We start from the raw sequence: 22684 nt of genomic DNA on the forward strand, positions 1-22684 counted from the left end.
ACCTGTGGGTTATTTATGGAATCCAAAGGGAAACATTCTGATTTACGGTGGTTTTCCCTTGCTGGTTTTCTAATAGTTCTTGCCGTTCCACTCTGGAAGGGAAGATAGTATGCAACGCCATACAGAGGTGCAGGACATTGTCCGGTTGTCACTGTATAAAGGTGCATATCGTTGTTTCTCTCTGACTGTTCTTCGACACAGGGATTTGCTGTTGTTTCCAACGACACAGTTGTCGGAGGTGGGTTTCAGAGTAGATAATGACCGGTTAAGGTTCGGTGTTTTTCCATGTGAAGGGAGGTCTGAAGATCCAGAGTTGGATCGGCTTTACGGTGACACTTCATCAATGTGTTCCGTTACTAAACCGTTGGGTGGGGCCTGAGAGGCCTTTTTTGGTGAGCAGGTCTAATGCCGAAATGGCTTTCCAGAGGCCAGTTGGAAATAATCCTAATGGCCAGGACATCTCTCCTGTGGTGTCGGTTCGGTTCTCTCCTTCTAGAGGGATGTAGGTTCGGGTTCCGGGTGTAGATCCTGGTGCCCGTGCATACAGATCTCCGAGACGGGGGAGCAGTACTTGCAAGGGACGTGTGTCCGGGGATAAGGTCAAGTTGGAAAGCTTGTCTGCTTTAAGCTTTCTTGAATTAAGAGTTAGTTTCGACAAACGTAATCTTCATGTTCTGCCCGTGTTAGTTCTGCTAGACGACTTGTCAGCAGTGGTGTAAGTAAACCGCTATGGCGGAACAAGGAGCACGGCGGCAATGGCAGAAGATGCACAGTTTTGCTGTCGGGTGAAAAGTCTGGTAAACGCTATATTAGCGGCCTTCGTTCCGGAGATGAACGACGGAGAAATTGATTTCCTCTGCTGACGCGATCTCCATCCGGGAGAAATTCAGTCTTCATTGAAAAGTTTTCACAGACGGGACAGGTCTTTGAGGAATGTCGCACTTGGATATGTTGGCGTCTTGCCTCAAAGAGAGGTCTCAGGGATATTGTTCCATTCAAGGGACGCTCAAGCTATAGCTGTGGACACCCTCGGGACACCGTGGGTGTTTTTTAGTCGGTCTATGGGGCCTCTCTTCTTTCACTTTTTCTGACGGTGGTAAACGGGAGATGAACAAAGGTTCCGGCGATCCTCTTGGATCCCACCTAGCCAAGGAGGGTTTGAAATCCAGTTTTTCATGACTTACTCATAGAAGATTCCTGCCATCTTCCTCTACGTGAGGATCTGTTTCAACAAGATCAGGGCGTGTTGCAAGACTTACCGCAGCTGTGTCTGACGTTGTGGCGGTTGACTGCCATATCTTAAGCCGAAAGGTTGTTCCCAGTGACGTAATTTCATAGATTTTTCAGGCTAAGAAAGAAGTAAGGGCTGAGCTTTACCTCCGTAGTTGCTTAACTATGTGTTTGGGTGTGTATCCAGGAGGGCTCCTATGGAAGGCTTTCAGCTAGGTCGTTCTTATCCATATATTACGAACCGGTGTGGATGCAAGCCTAAAGTTGGGCTCCATTTCAGTGCAGTGGGGCCTAATAATTTCTTTACAAATATTTCTCTCTTGGAAGGTGGTCATGTTCTTGGCTTTGACATCCGCACGGCGAGTGTCGGAAGTGGTGGTTTTGTCTCACAAGAGCCTTGTTTGATCTTTCATGTGGATAGAGAGGAATTGAGGACTCGGTTAGTAGTTCTGCCAAGAGTGGTTTTCTGAGTTTCGCAGAAATTGGTCTATTTTGATGCCGGTGGTTACTTAGGCATTAGTTGATTCAAATTCTCTCTATGTAGCCAGGGATTTGAATATTTAGGTCGCCAATTTGGCTCAATTTGGAGAAACAGAGGCTCTGTTTGTCTGGTATGTTCCTGGCATGGTGTGGGTGACTGTGTTATGCAGTCTGTTACACGCTGGATCTGTGATGCTATTTGGCATGTTCGTTCTACGGCTGGATTGGATAGCCTCTTCTTGGGCGGATGCCCGAGGAGTCTCGGCGGTTTGACTTTGCCGAGTGGATACTTGGTCGAGTTCAAACACTTTTGCAAAATTCTACAAGTTTGATACCCTGGCTGATGAGGACCTCATGTTTGCTCAATCGGTGCTGCAGAGTCATCCGCACTCTCCCACCCGTTTTGGAGCTTTGGTATAATCCCCATGGTGCTTACGGAGTCCCCAGCATCCTCTAGGACGTATGAGAAAATAGGATTTTAGTACCGGTAAATCCTTTTCTCTTAGTCCGTAGAGGATGCTGGGCGCCCGTCCCAGTGCGTACTTTGTCTGCAGTTATTGTTTTTGGTTACACTCTAGTGGTGTTTCTTCTCTGTCAGACTGTTGCGGACGTTGTTCATGCCATGGCATGCGGTGTCTTATTATTGGTTGTGTTGGCACACAGGTTGTGTTACATATTCTCTCAGCATGTGGCTGTGTTTTTTCATGCCGTTGGCTGGCTTTCTATTGAATGCCACGTTCTGCGGTGTGTTTGTGGTGTGAGCTGGTATGACACTCACCGTGTTTATAAATTCTTTCCTCGAAATGTCCATCTCTCCTGGGCACAGTTTTCTAACTGAGGTCTGGAGGAGGGGCATAGAGGGAGGAGCCAGTTCACACCCAGTTTAAGTCTTTATAGTGAGCCCAAGCTCCTGCGGATCCGTCTAGACCCCATGGTCCTTACGGAGTCCCCAGCATCCTCTACGGACTAAGAGAAAAGGATTTGCCGTTAGGTACTAAAATCCTATTATGTCACCCCTAGGGCCAGAATATCTATAAATGGGTATGTTTCAACTCCCTACTCAATTTTTAGTTGAACTAGACAGGGATTTACTCTTTCCCCTTCATTATTTGCAATAGCAGTAGAACCGTTTGCATGTATTATAAGAGCTCACCCAGAGATAATGGGCTTTGGAGTTGAAGAAAGAAGGGATACTGTAGCATTGTATGCTGATGACTGACTTTTATTCCTTTCTGATTATAAAGTTTCAATGCCAGTGATTCTCCAAGTGGTTAGTAAATTTTGACTGTATTCTGGATTAAATATAAACTGGGCTAAATCTCATATTCTACCGCTTTGGGGAACACCCCCGGAAAATTCCTTAGATGGGATTCCTCTTCAATGGGTAAGGCGATTTAAGTACTTGGGAATATGGATTAAGAATACCCCAAAGGATTATGTTTCTTTAAATGTGCAACCATTGTTAGAATATTTACAGCTTAAAATCAAATCATGAACTAAGTTACCACTAACTTTAATAGAAAATTATATTTCAGCATACAGTAAGTTGTTGTATGTATTGCCACAGCCCTCTTGCTATATTCCAGAATAGATCTTTAGGAAAGTAAACGGTATGTATACACTGATATGGAGGAAACAAAATTCTAGAATACAGTTAAATAGGTTAATAACGCCATGGCAATTTGGTTGAGTATCCCTACCCAATTGTAAATATTACTTTGCTGCTCAGCTAGCACAATTGAGGACATGAGTAAGGGAAGATATGGAAAATTATATGATCCAGGAATTGATTTCACAAATATCACCTGGTCATATTCCCATTCAGGCTCTATGTGCGGGGGTATTAGATGTGAAAAACTCAAGTATTGTAAATCAGACGATTAGAATCTGGGGCCAGGTATTGAGTTTGTTAAAATATATGAAGGATTGGATTCAGATACTCCATTATTTAAATCTAAAAGTTTAAAGGAACTAAGGTATTTACAAGTAGATAAAGTATGGGGTTCGAAAGGTATAGATTGCATAGGTCAGATATATGAGGCAACTGGGATAAAATCCTTCTCTTTGTTGAAGGATGAGTTCCAATTACCCTCGGCATACTTCTTTAGATATTTACAGTTAAGACATTCCTTTAATATTCAGTTTTCCGGATCGCACCCTCATATAGTGGACTCTCGGATAAAAACTTTCCTGAAAGCCTTAGGACCTAATAAAGTAATTTTGCAGTTATATGCATTCCTGTTAAGTAGACATCACTGTGAATATCTTCCTAGTCTAAAAAAGAAGTGGGAAATTGATATTGGACCAATTAATGAAATATGAAAAACTGCAATTGCGTCTCCAAAAAAGGCCACTAATCCGGTTAGATTTCAACATATTCAACTGAATATTCTCCACAGGACATATCTTACTCCAGTCAGACTTAAGAAATAAAAACAGATAAATGTCCAAGATGTAAGATTGCAGTAGGTACTTTTTGGCACTTAATTTGTGAATGTCCTGTTACAGACTGAGTACAATGTTACAGATTGAGGACCTGTAACTCTACTGAATATGTGAGAACTAGGGAGTTCCAGTACTCATGAGTGAAGCTGCGGCCAGTATGAATGACTGCAGCAACTCATGCTCTCGCCCTGACTCCCTTATCCTTAGTGGTCGGATGGTGCCTGCGGTGCTAAAGTTCTTGTGCCCACGGCAGCTGCGTTTGAATGGGCGAATTGAGTCTGCCTAAACTCCGATGCCCCCGGTCTTATAAAGTGACAAGGCACCACCTGAGACTGCGAGTGAGTAAGGGGGAACCTAACTAACCCTGCAACACCAATGCACGAGTGATAATGAGACCAACAATGGTTTTAGATGTTATACGCAAATAAATAGTGAGAGCAACAATGCTCAGGGATGTTAAAGAGAGAAATATAAATAAAGAACTGTTAGCGTGGATACTCCACGAAAACCTGAACACTGGCTGGCAAGATCTGGACAAGAATCGATCAGTCAAAGTTTCCAGATCACAGCACAACAGAAAGGTAATAATGCGGCCTCTGACGCAGAATGCGGCAGAGCTGCAGACTCACGATACCACAAGAGAACAACACAGGGGAGTTCCAATGACTGGCCGACAGAGCTGGAAACTGAACAGGACTCTTGACTGGACACGATCCGAACAGGAACCAGGACCAGGGCACCAGGAGTTCAGACTGGAACCAGGAATTACAGACAAGGACCAGGAACAGGTTTGCAGGAAGTTAACCAGGAACATACAGGTACAATAATCTACTTCTATTACCAGCTGTGGATGCAGGGCAAGCTGAGTAATAAAGGAAGCACGCCCCAATCAGGATAGCTGGAAGACAGGCACAAGGTAATGGCCTAATTACTGTCAGGTGACGCTACACGTACAAGAGACAGACTGCAGTACACAGACTCACCACATAAAGACCTAATTACCTGACAGGTGAGGCTGAACACATAGGAAACAGGCTGCAATTTCACAGGCTCACCACAAGCTGCCAACAGCAGTACTCTAAACAAGTACATGAGAAATCCTGGCATGCAAACAAAAATATAACATAAAATACATGAGCAAAATGAAAACAGGAATGAGTCACTGCCGTGGCTCATAACATGTCCAGTGGTAAGCGGTTTTTGGAATAGCGTTATCCGGGCAATAGCCAGTACTGGTATAGCAAGGTCAATAATTACAACAAGAACATGTGTATTAGGTAGTTGTTAAGGTTATAATATTGACATATGCTAAACAATACTTGAATAATTTATGTTCATTGGCCAAGGTAGTTATAGCTAGAGCGTGGTTAGCACCAGAGGGTCCAGTCTTTAGGGAGTGGAAAACACTAGTCAATACAACAATAGCTCATGAGAAACATATATATATCTACCGGAATGCAGAGAGTAAATATAGAAGGAATAGATGGCTCCAGTCGAGATACTATAATGTAGTGAGGGAGATGGTTTAAGGCAAAAGTAATTGACATAAAAATAAGCTATAGGAAGAAATATATATGGGCAAATATGAGAAGTAGAACACGTTGCACTGAGGTAGGTAGTTCGAAAAAATGGTATCCATTATATACAGGCTAGGAATTGAGGAACGAGGCCCGGCAAAGCAGTCACAATCGATATTCCACAATTTGACATGTAATAAATGAATATGACACAAATATATATAAAAATTATATTGAATCACTATTGAGAATTTTTTTTTCATTGAAAATATGAAAATGAAAACTTCACAACAAAAAAAATAAAATAAAATAGTAATAAATATTTAAAAACCACAAAGAAAGAAGAAAACACGATATTGATTATTGTAAGTATAATACTAATTTATGTTAAAACAAATATATTTAGATTGAAAAATTAAGTATTAAAATTGTGGAAGTGGATTGGGGACTGCGGAGCTAGCCATTACGGAGACAGATATATAATTAAAGCTATTGTAATAATGGGCCAAATTTGAAACGGTATGTGTATGTTTTGTATGTTAATGTAATGTGTATTTTTTTTTTTTATAAGTAAAATAATAAAAATTACTCTAATTTAAGAAAAGAAATGATGGGGCCCAGGACTGACAAATCAGACAGGACCCCCTCCCACCACCACACACACTGCCTCACTGCTACACCTTGCATCCCCCAGACTTACCATCTTGAGGGGGCCCGGGTGGCAGCAGTGAGGATCGGGGACAGGGTCAGTTGTCTGTGCACCGGCAGGCAGCCACATCACGGAGTGACAAAGCTGCGGCTGTGTTCTTACTACAGAGCCGGCTGTGAGTCAATCGGAGCTCACAGACCAGCATCCAATCAGGAGCTGCCACTCGGCAGCTCCTGATTGGATGCTGGTCCGCGAGGTTTACCTTCGATTGGCGCACAGCCGGCTCTGTAGTAAGAATACCGCCGTGGCTCTGTCCCTCCGTGGCTGCTTGCGCAGACAGGCAGCTGGCCTGGACTCCGATACTCACTGCTGCCACCTGGGCCCCATCTCCATTCGGCCCCGGGACTGGGGTCCTCACTGCCCCCCCTTGATGGCATGTCTGTATGCAAATAAGGGGACAATACACGCAGTACACTTCATTAAACTGATGTTTACATTGAAATGTGCCACTTATGCTAATCACTGTGCCTCCATACTGCTAGTGAATAAAAAATAAATGCGTAAAATGGTTTTCATAAAATAACCCATTTTAACACCCCCAAAATATTAATAAGAACTCTCTGGTACATTGGTAACATAAGTTAGAACGCTCTAGTACATTGGTAACGTAAGTTAGAACGCTCTAGTACATTGGTAACATAAGTTAATACAATGTTAAATAAGATAAAAACGAATGCCTTTAAAAAACAATGTTGTCATGATATGATATGTCTTGTTCCCCTAAGAAATGTTCTGTTGAGCTGTCAGAGTCCTCTTTACATTTAAAAATCAGTGTTGACAGCTGTTTTCTTATTCATATGATAACCATAAGGGAAGATTGGATCTCTGTCATGCTGTAGGGGCCACAGCACAATGGTCTTCAGCAATCTAAGAAACAGATGAAGTTTATTTAAAAAAAGCCTCATAGTAACCACCGCTTTTCTCATTCATTCCTAAAAAAATGTAAAACAAATTTTAATACATTTTTGCCCAGGATTCAAATACCTGCGGTAAATTACTGCAGGTGATAAAGGGGGGTAACCTTGAACTGTAATGCCTGGGGCTATCCAATTGCACTCCCTTTTTCACCCAATCAGCTTGTTAATGCCTGGTAACTAAACGGGTTAACGAGTGATAACACACAGAATCTGTGATAACTTCATGGATTTGTGCATTAACAGGGTCGCAGCACCTGGTAACCTAGTTAATGGGGAATCCCTGGGGCTTATTGAGCCCCGGGAGATCAGTTGGCCTGTGGTAATCTGCTGTGGCTAATTGGATCATGGCCTTTATCTCACTTCATGTTTTGTTGTTTTTTTTTGTATAATTATTATTTTTGCCTCTATATTATATTTGATCAGTGGTCAAATATTTATTATCCATTTAGCTTCTTTATACTTTATCAAGGTCCTCACATATGTGACTTTCTGTGTCCTTCAAGTCTCATCTGCTTCATTTACTTGGCTAAATTGTTTTCATTTATTTAGATTAAATTAATTGTAATTGAGTACAGAGTTCAGGAGGTAACCATTCAAGAATTGATGTCATAAGACCATATGATACCTATAACATCATAATCATGCGGACATAATTAAATTAACTATCTTTATAAATAATAGGATGTAATTCACTGTAAATTGACAATATTGATAATTTTCCAAAACAAAATCATGCCAGTGACTGAAAAATGCACTTTACAAGATATCACCACAGATAACTAATGGGGCAAGAAAATAACTAGTTTTCACATATATGGGCCACTAGCTCAGCAATATAACTTTATTATAGCAGGCTTTGTTGAATAATTGTATGTTGACAGAATTCTAAAGTTGTGAAACTTGGTTAAAAAAAAGTCAGCTAGTGTTACTGTAACTATTAAAAGATCTAGAACAACAATTCCATATATGTTTGTTCATCTTTACATTGGTTATTTTCAGTTTAAACAAAGCATTTCCAGGTCATGGATAAACTAAAACCTACTTTTCTTAGGTATTTTTTGATTTAAAAAAAAAATAGAACAATAGTTTTTTCCCCCAATTGAAAATGTATTTATTTGGGGGGTTTGTATGCAGTATTGATTATACACTTCTTTTTTTTATTGCAGGAAGACACCAATCTTCCTGAAGGTGCTACTGTTCCTGCTTTAGGGTTGTCGAATAAAGCAGTCTTTCATGGTAAGGTTAATAGTTTTTATTCTTAGTATTAATATTAGCAGAGCTATAGAAATCAAATAATTACACTATTAATTGCTGCCATTTTTATATCATTAAAGAGGCACTACAGATGTGTCCTACGTCCTTGCTGCAGTTCTGTTTAAACAGCCCTACTCTGTAGCGCTGAGTGTCTTTATGTGCAGCCTTTTCCATTTAAATTAATCAAAGTCGAGTTGCTCTGCAAATAGGATGCACAAGCAGTTTATGCTGATAAAATATGTGGTATTCCTATATTCTAGAGGTGTGTGACTGCGGCTGTATCTGTATACGAAATGCTATGTAATTGTACCATTCCACATGCAGATACAGACACACATAAAGTAAAGGCATGCCATCTTAGTCACATAGTGATGCGAATAAGACAAATTTTCTGCAACAACAAAAAAAAGACGCCTGACATTAACAGAGCTTACTGGGAGCTGCCAGCTGACTCATGCCAGGCATCTCGTGCTGCATGGCGTATTGAGGGAAGATGTATGAGGACACATCTGTACATAACTGTGGCCGGAGAGACCTCCCAGCCACACGTGTAATGGCGGCCGCGGCACTGAAGGGATTAAGCCTCAGCTGCCAGGCACCATTTGGACAATGGGCACTAGGTTCCATTTTAAAAAGGAACACTTGGCTCTAGGCACCATGCACTATACATAACTAAATGTATGTTTAATAATGTGTCTTAATATGTTATATTGCTGCGCTGTGCGTAGTTGGAGAATTATGGACTGCACGGTAATAGAACTGCATGGACAGAGCACTTATGAGAAAAGTACAAGGTATTTTGTTTCTAAAAGACCTTGACAATTGTTCTTGAGACACATTTGCATAGGAAGTCGTATGTTAATTGTCCTAGCTAAAGCAGGGTGTCGATTAGCAGGCCTTTTGGTGGGCAAACATTCTCTTTCAGGTACAAACTAAGGTTTAGAAAGAAGACTGCGCTTTCAGCATCCCCTGTGGTGTGATAAGTCAAAACTGGTTTTGCATGGAGACACAAGTGGCTGCTAAATCAGATTGTGCTTTACGAAGGCAAACTAGTGGGTTTCGTTTAACAACAGTTTGATGTAACATTTCTTAGGCTGCATTATCTAGGATGCAGATTCATGTTTAACTTATAAGAACGTTGTCTGTGTGAGAGGATGAATGCAATTGAGATTCAAGTTATATTTACATTTGTGAAAGAGACAGGAACATGTTAATCAGATTGTGTTTGGGAAAGCACACTGGTTTGGTTATATATGAAAAGGAGCAGAATGTGCTTTATGTTTTCTCTGACGTCCTAGTGGATGCTGGGAACTCCGTAAGGACCATGGGGAATAGCGGGCTCCGAAGGAGGCTGGGCACTCTAGAAAGATCTTAGACTACCTGGTGTGCACTGGCTCCTCCCACTATGACCCTCCTCCAAGCCTCAGTTAGATTTCGTGCCCGGCCGAGGTTGGATGCACACTAGGGGCTCTCCTGAGCTCTTAGAAAGAAATAGACTTAGGTTTTTTTATTTTCAGTGAGACCTGCTGGCAACAGGCTCACTGCAGCGAGGGACTAAGGGGAGAAGAAGCGAACTCGCCTGCTTGCAGCCGGATTGGGCTTCTTAGGCTACTGGACACCATTAGCTCCAGAGGGATCGACCGCAGGCCCAGTCCTTGGTGTTCGGTCCCGGAGCCGCGCCGCCGTCCCCCTTACAGAGCCAGAAGCAAGAAGATGGTCCGGAAAATCGGCGGCATGAAGACTCAGTCTTCACCAAGGTAGCGCACAGCACTGCAGCTGTGCGCCATTGCTCCTCTCACACTTCACACTCCGGTCACTGAGGGTGCAGGGCGCTGGGGGGGGGGGCGCCCTGAGGCAGCAATAAAAACACCTTGGCTGGCAAAAATACCTCAATATATAGCCCCAGGGGCTATATATGAGGTAAATACCCCTGCCAGATTCCATAAAAAAGAGGGAGAATAGGCCGCGGAAAAGGGGCGGAGCTATCTCCCTCAAGCACACTGGCGCCATTTTCCCTCACAGCTCCGATGGAGGGAAGCTCCCTAGCTCTCCCCTGCAGTTTACAAAGGGTTAAAAAAGAGAGGGGGGGCATTTAATTTAGGCGCAGTATACATATATAAAAAAAGCAGCTATAGGGGACATAACTCAGTTAGTCCCTGCATTATATAGCGCTCTGGTGTGTGCTGGCATACTCTCACTCTGTCCCCCCAAAGGGCTTTTGTGGGTCCTGTCCTCGTTTAGAGCATTCCCTGTGTGTCTGCGGTGTGTCGGTACGGCTGTGTCGACATGTTGAATGAGGAGGCTTATATGGTGACGGAGCAGAGGCCGATATATGTGATGTAGCCCCCTGTGGGGCCGACACCAGAGTGGATGGATAGGTGAAAGGTATTAACCGACAGTGTCAACTCCTTACATAAAAGGGTGGATGACGTAACAGCTGTGGGACAGCCGGCTTCTCAGCCCGCGCCTGCCCAGGCGTCTCAAAGGCCATCAGGGGCTCAAAAACGCCCGCTCTCTCAGATGGCAGACACAGATGTCGACACGGAGTCTGACTCCAGTGTCGACAAGGTTGAGACATATACACAATCCACTAGGAACATCCGTGACTTGATCCCGGCAATAAAAAATGTGTTACACATTTCTGACATTAACCCAAGCACCTCTAAAAATGGGTTTTTAGGTTTGAGGAGAAAAAACAGGCAGTGTTTTGTTCCCCCATCAGATGAATAAATGAAGTGTGTGAAAAGCGTGGGTTCCCCCGTTTAGAAACTGGTAATTTCTAAAAAGTTACTGATGGCGTACCCTTTCCCGCCAGGAGGATAAGTTACGCTGGGAGATATACCCTAGGGTGGATAAGGCGCTCACACGGTTGTCAAAAAAGGTGGCACTGCCGTTTTAGGAATGGCCACTTTGAAGGTACCTGTTGATAAAAGACAGGAGGATATCCTGAAGTCTGTATTTACACACTCAGGTACTAGACGGAGACCTGCAGATCGTGCTGCTGCAGCGTGGTCGGTGACCCTGTCAAACATGAGAACATATTAAAGACGTCATCTTATATATGAGGGATGCACAGAGGGGTATTTTGCCGGCTGGCATCCAAAATTAATGTAATGTCCATTCTGTCAGGAGGGTATTAGAGACCTGTCACGGGACAGGTGATGCTGACTTTAAAAAGATTCTGCCTTATAAGGGTGAGGAATTATTTGGGGGTGGTCTCTGGGACCTCGTATCCACAGCCACAGCTGGGAAGAAATATTTTTACCTCAGGTTTCCTCACAGACTAAGAAAGCACTGTATCAGGTACAGTCCTTTCGGCTTCAGAAAAGCAAGCGGGTCAAAGGTGTTTCCCTTCTGTACAGAGACAAGGGAAGAGGGAAAAAGCTGCACCAGTCAGCCTGCTCCCAGATTCAAAATTCTTCTCTCGCTTCCTCTGAGCCCACAGCATGACACGGGGGCTCCACAGGTGTAGCCAGGTACGGTGGGGGGCCGTCTAAAAAAAATTTCAGCGATAAGTGGGCTCGCTCACAGGTGGATCCCTGTTTCTTTCAAGAAGTATGTCAGGGATACAAGCTGGAATTCGAGATATCTCCCCCCAGCCGTTTCCTAGATTATGGCTTGCCGACAACTCCCTCAGGCAGGGAGGCTGTACTAAAGGCAATTAATAAGCAGTATTCCCAACAGGTAATACTCAAGTGCCCCTACTTCAACAAGGACGGGGTTACTATTCTACACGGGTGGGGGTACCGAAACCGCATGGTTCGGTGTGACCCATTTATATTAAAATCCTTGAACACATACATAAAAAAAAAAAAAAAAATTCAAGTTCAAGATGGAATCGCTCGGGGCGGTTATTGCAAGCCTGGACGAGGGGGATTACATGGTATCCCAGGACATCAAGGATGCTTACCTGCATGTCCCCATTTACCATCCTCGCCAGAAGTACCTCAGATTTGTGGTACAGGATTACCATTACCAAGTCCAGACAGGACTGTACAAGGCACCGAGGGTGTTTACCGGGGTAATGACCGAAATGATGATACTCCTTCGAAAAAAGGGAGTTTTTAATTATCCCGTACTTGGACAATCTCCTTATAAGGGCGAGGTCCAAGGAGCAGTTGCTAGTCGGGGTAGCACTATTTTGGAAAGTGCTACAACAGCAGAGTTGGATTCTAAACAGTCCAAAGTCACAGCTGGTTCCTATGACACGTCTACTGTTCCTGGGGATGGTTCTGGACACAGTCCAGAAATAAGTGTTTCTCCGGGAGGAGAAAGCCAAGGAGCTGTCATCTCTAGTCAGAGACCTCCTGAAGCCAAAACAGGTATCGGTGCATCATTGCACGCGAATCCTGGGAAAAAGGGTAGCTTCCTACGAAGCAATCCCATTCGGCAGGTTCCATGCAAGAACTTTTCAGTGGGACCTGTTGGACAAGTGGTCCGGATCGCATCTTCAAATGCATCGGCTGATAACCCTGTCTCCAAGGACCAGGGTATCTCTAAAATGGTGGCTGCAGAGTGCCCATCTTAAGGAGGGCCGCAGGTTCGACATACTGGACTAGGTCCTAGTGACCATGGAGGCCAGCCTTTGAGGATGGGGGCAGTCACACAGGGAAGAAAATTCCAAGGACTTTGGTCAAGTCAGGTGACTTCTCTACACAGGCAAGGCCTCTGCTTCAAAACCAGCCGGTACTGATCCAATCAGACAACATCACGGCGGTCGCCCATGTAAACCGACAGGGCGACACAAGAAGCAGGATGGCGATGGCAAAAGCCACAAGGATTCTCCGATGGACGGAAAATCATGTGTTAGCACTGTCAACAGTGTTCATTCCCGGAGTGGACAACTGGGAAGCTGATCTTCTCAGCAGACACGACCTCCACCCGGGAGAGTGGGGACTTCATCCAGAAGTCTTCCAAAGGATTGTACACCTTTGGGAAAGGCCACAGGTGGACATGATGGCGTCCCGCCTCAACAAAAAGCTATAAAAGATATTGCGCCAGGTCAAGGGACCCTCAGGCGATAGTTGTGGACGCTCTGGTAACACCGTGGGTGTACCAGTCGTTTTATGTGTTCCCTCCTCTGCCCCTCATACCAAAGGTATTGAGAATAATAAGAAGAAGGCGAGGAGTAAGAACGATACTCGTGGTTCCGGATTGGCCAAGAAGAGCTTGGTACCCAGAACTTCAAAAAATTATATCAGAGGACCCATGGCCTCTGCCGCTCAGACAGGATCTGCGGCAGCAGGGGCTCTGTCTGTTCCAAAACTTACCGCGGCTGCGTTTGACGGCATGGCGGTTGAACGCCGGATCCTGAAGGAAAAGGGAATTCCGGAGGAAGTCATTCCTACGCTTATTAAAGCTAGGAAAGAGGTTACAGCAAATCATTATCACCGCATATGGCGGAAGTATGTTGCATGGTGTGAGGCCGAAAAGGCCCCAATAGAGGAATTTCAACTAGGTCGATTTCTGCATTTCCTGCAAGCAGGAGTGAATATGGGCCTAAAACTGGGCTCCATTAAGGTACAGATCTCGGCTCTGTCGATTTTCTTTCAAAAAGAACTAGCTTCAGTACCTGAAGTTCAGACTTTTGTAAAGGGAGTGCTGCATATTCAGCCCCTGTTTGTGCCCCCTGTGGCACCTTGGGATCTCAACGTGGTGTTGAGTTTCTTAAAATCACATTGGTTTGTACCACTAAAAACCGTGGATCTGAAATATCTCACGTGGAAGGTGGTCATGTTATTGGCCTTGGCTTCGGCCAGGCGAGTATCAAAATTGGCGGCTTTGTCCTGTAAAAGCCCTTATCTGATTTTCCATATGGATAGGGCAGAATTGAGGACTCGTCCCCAGTTTCTCCCTAAGGTGGTGTCAGCGTTTCACCTGAACCAGCCTATTGTGGTGCCTGCAGCTACTAGGGACTTGGAGGACTCCAAGTTGTTAGACGTGGTCAGGGCCCTGAAAATATATGTTTCCAGGACGGCCGGAGTCAGAAAATCTGACTCGCTGTTTATCCTATATGCACCCAACAAGCTGGGTGCTCCTGCTTCTAAGCAGACTATTGCTCGTTGGATTTGTAGTACAATTCAGCTTGCACATTCTGTGGCAGGCCTGCCACAGCCAATATCTGTCAATGCCCATTCCACGAGGAAGGTGGGCTCATCTTGGGCGGCTGCCCGAGGGGTCTCGGCTTTACAGCTTTGCCGAGCTGCTACTTGGTCAGGGGCAAACACGTTTGCAAAATTCTATAAATTTGATACCCTGGCTGAGGAGGACCTGGAGTTCTCTCATTCGGTGTTGCAGAGTCATCCGCACTCTCCCGCCCGTTTGGGAGCTTTGGTATAATCCCCATGGTCCTTACGGAGTTCCCAGCATCCACTAGGACGTCAGAGAAAATAAGAATTTACTCACCGGTAATTCTATTTCTCGTAGTCCGTAGTGGATGCTGGGCGCCCGTCCCAAGTGCGGTGTATCTGCAATACTTGTACGTAGTTATTGTTAACTAAATCGGGTTATTGTTGAGCCATCTGTTGAGAGGCTCGGTTGTTTCATACTGTTAACTGGGTTTCATATCACGAGTTATACGGTGTGATTGGTGTGGCTGGTATGAGTCTTACCCGGGATTCAAAATCCTTCCTTATTGTGTACGCTCGTCCGGGCACGGTGTCCTAACTGAGGCTTGGAGGAGGGTCATAGTGGGAGGAGCCAGTGCACACCAGGTAGTCTAAGATCTTTCTAGAGTGCCCAGCCTCCTTCGGAGCCCGCTATTCCCCATGGTCCTTACGGAGTTCCCAGCATCCACTACGGACTACGAGAAATAGAATTACCGGTGAGTAAATTCTTATTATTCTTAACTTTTGAAATGTAACTTGTATTTATTTATATTTTGTGCGATAACCCGATTGGTTGGAGAAGACAGGGAGGGCTTACCTCCTGTGGTACTGTGTGTAGAATTGAGACAAAAAGAGGAAGCCTGTGAGCCTCCAGTGTATTATACAATTTTCATTCTGCTGTAACATCTTGCTGTATTGCTGTTGCCCCTAGCAATAGGGAAGAGTCTTTCTTAAGACTATTTGGGCAAATAAAGATCTTCTGCCTAAAGACGACCGCTTCATCTTGTGACCTGCAGGGCTAGGCGAAACCTAGCTCCGTTTACCGGCTGTCCAGGGTGTAACCAGCGTCTCCAAGCTCCGCCTTCGGCCTGCTTACCGTGCTGTGCTTGGGCAAGCAACGTTTGGGGATTCGTCAAACACCACACAGGGGTGGTAAAGCGGCGTGTCGACGCATACAGAGCAGAACCGTGATTCCAAACGCCACTGCAGGTTAGGAGTTTGGCAGCGTAAAGCCACCCACTGCGCAGTGGGTGGAGTCCGTAACAGGCGGTTACTGACGTTAAGCGGGAATCCCCATGTGGCCAGGTCCTGTGTGACCTAAAGATCCATTCTGTGTACTGGGCACGGGACGCAAAAGCGGTAAGGGCTTTCGTACGGGACTGTCCGGTCACAATAACCATAACAAATAACGTTCTTGTATACATTTTTGTTTGAGTTTAACTTGAATTTTTTTAAGTTGACATTATCATAAATGTATAATGTCAATTTTACGTTTTATGTTAATGTTTTAGAAAGTTTTTTCAGGTTTAGTGAGTACTAAAGACTGACTTTGTAGAAATTTACAAAGCTCAACCACCCTTACAATACAGGGTAGATTACTTCTAAAATATAGATGACCACCTTTAGAACTAATTAATAAAAAAATAAAAAAACTTCAAATGCTAACATAACTATGATAAACATTTTTCACAAGTGTCTAAAGGGATTCAGTATGAAATCCCAGCGGCCAGGATGCGACGGTCAGTAGCCTGACACGGGTGAGGTAAGTATCCTAACCTCCCATTCCTGCCCCCTAACCCTCTCTGTCCACAGCCTAATGCTAACCTTCCCTATTGGTGCCTAACCCTATCCTCCCTCCGGTGGTGCCTAAACCTAACCCCTTCCTTTCCGCAGCCAAAACCTAACCCTCCCTTCTTAGTGCCTAACATCCCCATTGTGATGTCTAACGCCCCCCTCACCTCTCTGTAGCCTAATCCTAAACTCCCCCACCCCGCAGCCTAACCCTAACTCCACACACACACACACCACCCCCCGGAGTGTGCCTAAACCTAACTGCGCCATGGCCGTGTCAACAGAGGTGTTCAATAACATGACACCAGACAATTTTTTGTCACCGCTGTAAGGAGTGAGAGGTTTAGCGAGAAGAATCCCCCACTACGTCTGATACATCCTCTCTTCGGGGGAGTTAATGGAGAGGGAGGTGGTGTTTTGGCTGCAGCACCTCTTCTGGGACCTCGCTGCTGTATGGCTGCATAGTTCTTCATCTTGTAGAGTGAGAGTGAAAGTGTTAAAAACCCTGACAGTGGCAGCAAAATAATGTGATTTGATAGACTGACAATAGAAAATGTTCCCAGTTGTTACTGAGAGGGAAAGGAACAAAGGTTGCTACAGGAGATGCTACAGGAGCCAGTGACAAACGCTGTGGGGAGGCTCTGGTCAGACCTGCTGACCAGAGAGACTTGCCATAAAGCTACTGAAGTGGTGGGGCATCGCAAAACGCCGGGACCGGAAGTTGGCAGATCTCTTTATAGAGAGTAGCCGCGGCCCATATAGCGCCAATGAGTCTAGCTCCGGAGGGACTGAAGCTGTGCACCAAAGCCTGTGTGGAGCCTTCTGTGTGAGGGAGATTTGCTGGGCGGGAGGTGTAACAGCAGCTACTGTACAGGAGGTATTGTAAGCATAGAGCCACAAGGAGATGGCAAGATTGCGGCCTTCACTGAGGTGTGAGAACTGGCGTCTCAACATTCCCGGGATGCAGCATGGACGGAGAGCTGAACAATGGACTTTCTTTTGACCACCAGTATCCTGAGGGTCCCGATGACAGCAGGGACCCTTCACCGCTAGTTTTGATGGCCCTTTGGTAGGGGTCCAGGGAAGCCATGGAGGAGCTCAGTTAAAAAGTTGGCCAGCCCACCGGAAGTTCTCTCTATGGGACCTTTATTTAAAACAAATCAATAATAAACTACAGTTGAAAAATAAGGTTGTTTTCACACAATGGAAACGCATGTTAATTAAGACAACTATGTACCTATATATTTATTAACTCATGTTTGTTTATATGTATTTCTCTGACGTCCTAGTGGATGCTGGGAACTCCGTAAGGACCATGGGGAATAGCGGCTCCGCAGGAGACTGGGCACAAAAGTAAAGCTTTAGGACTACCTGGTGTGCACTGGCTCCTCCCCCTATGACCCTCCTCCAAGCCTCAGTTAGATTTTTGTGCCCGGCCGAGAAGGGTGCATTCTAGGAGGCTCTCCTGAGTTTCTTAGAAAAAGTTTAGTTTTAGTTTTTTTATTTTCAGTGAGACCTGCTGGCAACAGGCTCACTGCATCGAGGGACTAAGGGGAGAAGAAGCGAACCTGCCTGCTTGCAGCCAGCTTGGGCTTCTTGGCTACTGGACACCATTAGCTCCAGAGGGACCGAACACAGGCCCAGCCTCGGAGTCCGGTCCCAGAGCCGCGCCGCCGGCCCCCTTACAGAGCCAGAAGCAAGAAGAGGTCCGGAAAATCGGCGGCAGAAGACATCCAGTCTTCACCAAGGTAGCGCACAGCACTGCAGCTGTGCGCCATTGCTCCTCAGGCACACTTCACACTCCGGTCACTGAGGGTGCAGGGCGCTGGGGTGGGGCGCCCTGAGCAGCAATAAAAACACCTTGGCTGGCGAAAATACATCACATATAACCCCCAGGGCTATATGGATGTATTTCTCTAACGTCCTAGTGGATGCTGGGAACTCCGTAAGGACCATGGGGAATAGCGGGCTCCGAAGGAGGCTGGGCACTCTAGAAAGATTTAGGACTACCTGGTGTGCACTGGCTCCTCCCACTATGACCCTCCTCCAAGCCTCAGTTAGATTTCGTGCCCGGCCGAGGTTGGATGCACACTAGGGGCTCTCCTGAGCCCTTAGAAAGAAAGTATAGTTTTAGGTTTTTTATTTTCAGTGAGACCTGCTGGCAACAGGCTCACTGCAGCGAGGGACTAAGGGGAGAAGAAGCGAACTCGCCTGCTTGCAGCCGGATTGGGCTTCTTAGGCTACTGGACACCATTAGCTCCAGAGGGATCGACCGCAGGCCCAGTCCTTGGTGTTCGGTCCCGGAGCCGCGCCGCCGTCCCCCTTACAGAGCCAGAAGCAAGAAGAAGTCCGGAAAATCGGCGGCAGAAGACATAAGTCTTCACCAAGGTAGCGCACAGCACTGCAGCTGTGCGCCATTGCTCCTCATGCACACTTCACACTCCGGTCACTGAGGGTGCAGGGCGCTTGGGGGGGGGGCGCCCTGAGCTGCAATAAAAACACCTTGGCTGGCAAAAATACCACAATATACAGCCCTAGAGGCTATATATGTGGTAAATTCCCCTGCCAGAATCCAGAAAAAAGCGGGAGAATAGGCCGCGGAAAAGGGGCGGAGCTATCTCCCTCAGACACACTGGCGCCATTTCTCCTTCACAGATCCGCTGGAAGGAAGCTCCCTGGCTCTCCCCTGCAGTCTACACTTCAGAACAGGGTAAAAACAGACAGGGGGGGCACTAAATTTGGGCGCAATACATAATATAAAAAGCAGCTATAGGGGACATAACTCAGTTAGTCCCTGCATTATATAGCGCTCTGGTGTGTGCTGGCATACTCTCACTCTGTCCCCCCAAAGGGCTTTTGTGGGTCCTGTCCTCATTCGGAGCATTCCTTGTGTGTGTGCGGTGTGTCGGTACGGCTGTGTCGACATGTTTGATGAGGATAATGATGTGGAGGCGGAGCAGATGCCTTTAGAAGGGATGTCACCCCCTGCGGGGCAGACACCTGAGTGGATGGGCTTATAGAAAGTAATGAGTGCACGTATAGACTCCTTATATAAGAAAATCGACGACATGCCAAATGTGGGACAGCCGACTTCTCAGCTTGTGCCTGCCCAGGCGTCGCATGGGTCGTCAGGGGCTCTAAAACGCCCGCTACCTCAAGCAGACCCAGATGTCGACACTGATACTGACACCAGTGTCGACGACGACGAGTCAAACCTGATGCCCACTAAGGCCATTCACTGTATGATTGAGGCAATGAAAGAGGTGTTAAACATTTCTGATATAACTACTGGTACCACTAAAAAGGGTATTATGTTTGGAGAGAAAAAACTACCCGTAGTTTTTCCCCCATCAGATGAATTAAATGAAGTGTGTGAAGAAGCGTGGGCTTTCCCTGATAAAAAATTGGTAATTCCTAAGAAGGTACTAATGGCGTTCCCTTTCCCGCCAGAGGATAGGTCACGTTGGGAAACACCCCCTAGAGTGGATAAAGCGCTCACACGTTTGTCTAAAAAGGTGGCACTACCGTCTCCGGATACGGCCGCCCTCAAGGAACCTGCTGATAGAAAGCAGGAGGCGACACAGGCATTATACTTAGGCCAGCTATTGCGTCAGCTTGGATGTGCAGTGCTGCCGCTGCTTGGTCAGATAAACTGTCAGAAAATATTGACACATTAGACAGAGACACGATCCTGTTAACCATAGACCATATAAAAGACTCAGTCTTATATATGAGAGATGCACAGAGGGAAATCTGCCGACTGGCATCTAAAGTAAGTGCATTGTCCATTTCTGCTAGGAGAGGCTTATGGACTCGCCAGTGGACAGGAGATGCAGATTCTAAAAAGCACATGGAAGTGTTGCCATATAAGGGTGAGGAATTATTTGGGGATGGTCTCTCGGACCTAGTTTCCACAGCAACGTCTGGGAAGTCAGCATTTTTACCCCATGTCCCCTCACAGCCTAAGAAGGCGCCGTTTTATCAGGTTCAGTCCTTTCGGACCCAGAAAAACAGGCGTGGAAAAGGCGGGTCTTTTCTGTCCAGAGGCAGAGGTAGGGGAAAAAGGCTGCAACAAACAGCAGGTTCCCAGGAGCAAAAGTCCTCCCCCGCTTCCTCTTCCAAGTCCGCTGCATGACGGTGGGGCTCCACAGGCGGAGCCAGGTACGGTGGGGGGTCGCCTCAAAAATTTCAGCGATCAGTGGGTTCGCTCACAGGTGGATCCCTGGATCCTGCAAATAGTATCTCAGGGGTACAAGCTGGAATTCGAGGCGTCCCCACCCCACCGGTTCCTAAAATCTGCCTTGCCAATTGCTCCCTCAGACAGGGAGGCGGTGCTAACGGCAATTCACAAGCTGTATTCTCAGCAGGTGATAATCAAGGTACCCCTACTTCAACAAGGCCGGGGTTATTATTCCACACTATTTGTGGTACCGAAACCGGACGGTTCGGTGAGACCCATTCTAAATTTGAAATCCTTGAACACATACATAAAGAAATTCAAGTTCAAGATGGAATCGCTCAGGGCGGTTATTGCAAGCCTGGACGAGGGGGATTACATGGTATCCCTGGACATCAAGGATGCTTACTTGCATGTCCCCATTTACCATCCTCACCAGGAGTACCTCAGATTTGTGGTACAGGATTGCCATTACCAATTCCAGACACTGCCGTTTGGACTGTCCACGGCACCGAGGGTATTTACCAAGGTTATGGCGGAAATGATGATACTCCTTCGAAGAAAGGGAGTTTTAATTATCCCGTACTTGGACGATCTCCTAATAAAAGCGAGGTCCAAGGAACAGTTGTTGGTGGGAGTAGCACTATCCCAACACGGCTACTGTTCCTGGGTATGATTCTGGATACGGTCCAGAGAAAAGTGTTTCTCCCGGAGGAGAAAGCCAGGGAGTTGTCATCTCTAGTCAGAGACCTCCTGAAACCAAAACAGGTATCAGTGCATCACTGCACGCGGGTCCTGGGAAAGATGGTGGCTTCTTACGAAGCAATTCCCTTCGGCAGGTTCCATGCCAGAATCTTTCAGTGGGACCTGTTGGACCAGTGGTCCGGATCGCATCTTCAGATGCATCGCTTAATAACCTTGTCTCCAAGAACCAGGGTGTCTCTACTGTGGTGGCTGCAGAGTGCTCATCTTCTAGAGGGCCGCAGGTTCGGCATACAGGACTGGGTCCTGGTGACCACGGATGCCAGCCTTCGAGGCTGGGGGGCAGTCACACAGGGAAGAAACTTCCAAGGACTATGGTCGAGTCAGGAGACTTCCCTTCACATAAATATTCTGGAACTAAGGGCCATCTACAATGCCCTAAGTCAAGCAAAATCCCTGCTCCTACACCAGCCGGTGCTGATCCAGTCAGACAACATCACGGCAGTCGCCCATGTAAATCGACAGGGCGGCACAAGAAGCAGGATGGCGATGGCAGAAGCCACAAAAATTCTCCGATGGGCGGAGAATCATGTACTAGCACTGTCAGCAGTGTTCATTCCGGGAGTGGACAACTGGGAAGCAGACTTCCTCAGCAGACACGACCTCCACCCGGGGGAGTGGGGACTTCACCCAGAAGTCTTCCAGATGCTGGTAAACCGTTGGGAAAAACCACAGGTGGACATGATGGCGTCCCGTCTCAACAAAAAGCGCCAGGTCAAGGGACCCTCAGGCGATAGCTGTGGACGCTCTAGTAACACCGTGGGTGTACCAGTCGGTTTATGTGTTCCCTCCTCTGCCTCTCATTCCAAAGGTATTGAGAATAATAAGAAAGCGAGGAGTAAACACAATTCTCGTGGTTCCGGATTGGCCAAGACGAGCGTGGTACCCGGAACTTCAAGAGATGCTCTCAGAGGACCCGTGGCCTCTACCGCTCAGACAGGACCTGCTACAGCAGGGGCCCTGTCTGTTCCAAGACTTACCGCGGCTGCGTTTGACGGCATGGCGGTTGAACACCGGATCCTAAAGGAAAAGGGTATTTCGGAAGAAGTCATTCCTACGCTTATTAAGGCCAGGAAAGATGTTACGGCAACGCATTATCACCGCATATGGCGAAAATATGTTGCATGGTGCGAGGCCAATAAGGCCCCAACAGAGGAATTTCAACTAGGTCGATTTCTGCATTTCCTGCAAGCAGGAGTGGATATGGGCCTAAAACTAGGCTCCATTAAAGTACAGATCTCGGCTCTGTCGATTTTCTTTCAAAAGAACTAGCTTCAGTACCTGAAGTTCAGACT

The 22684-nt window shown here is 46.2% G+C and overlaps 1 protein-coding gene across 3 annotated transcripts in view; it reads left to right on the forward strand.

Annotated features, from left to right (window-relative positions):
* ELP2 (elongator acetyltransferase complex subunit 2) overlaps window positions 1-22684 on the forward strand; it is a 405605-nt gene that overhangs the window by 296107 nt on the left and 86814 nt on the right. For all 3 annotated transcript variants that reach the window (XM_063922926.1, XM_063922927.1, XM_063922928.1), the window contains one exon: window positions 8465-8534. In XM_063922926.1, the coding sequence (XP_063778996.1) occupies window positions 8465-8534 (70 nt within the window). The remainder of the gene's footprint in view (window positions 1-8464; window positions 8535-22684) is intronic.

This window comes from Pseudophryne corroboree, chromosome 5 (genome assembly GCF_028390025.1).
Source record: "Pseudophryne corroboree isolate aPseCor3 chromosome 5, aPseCor3.hap2, whole genome shotgun sequence".
NCBI lineage: Eukaryota > Metazoa > Chordata > Amphibia > Anura > Myobatrachidae > Pseudophryne > Pseudophryne corroboree.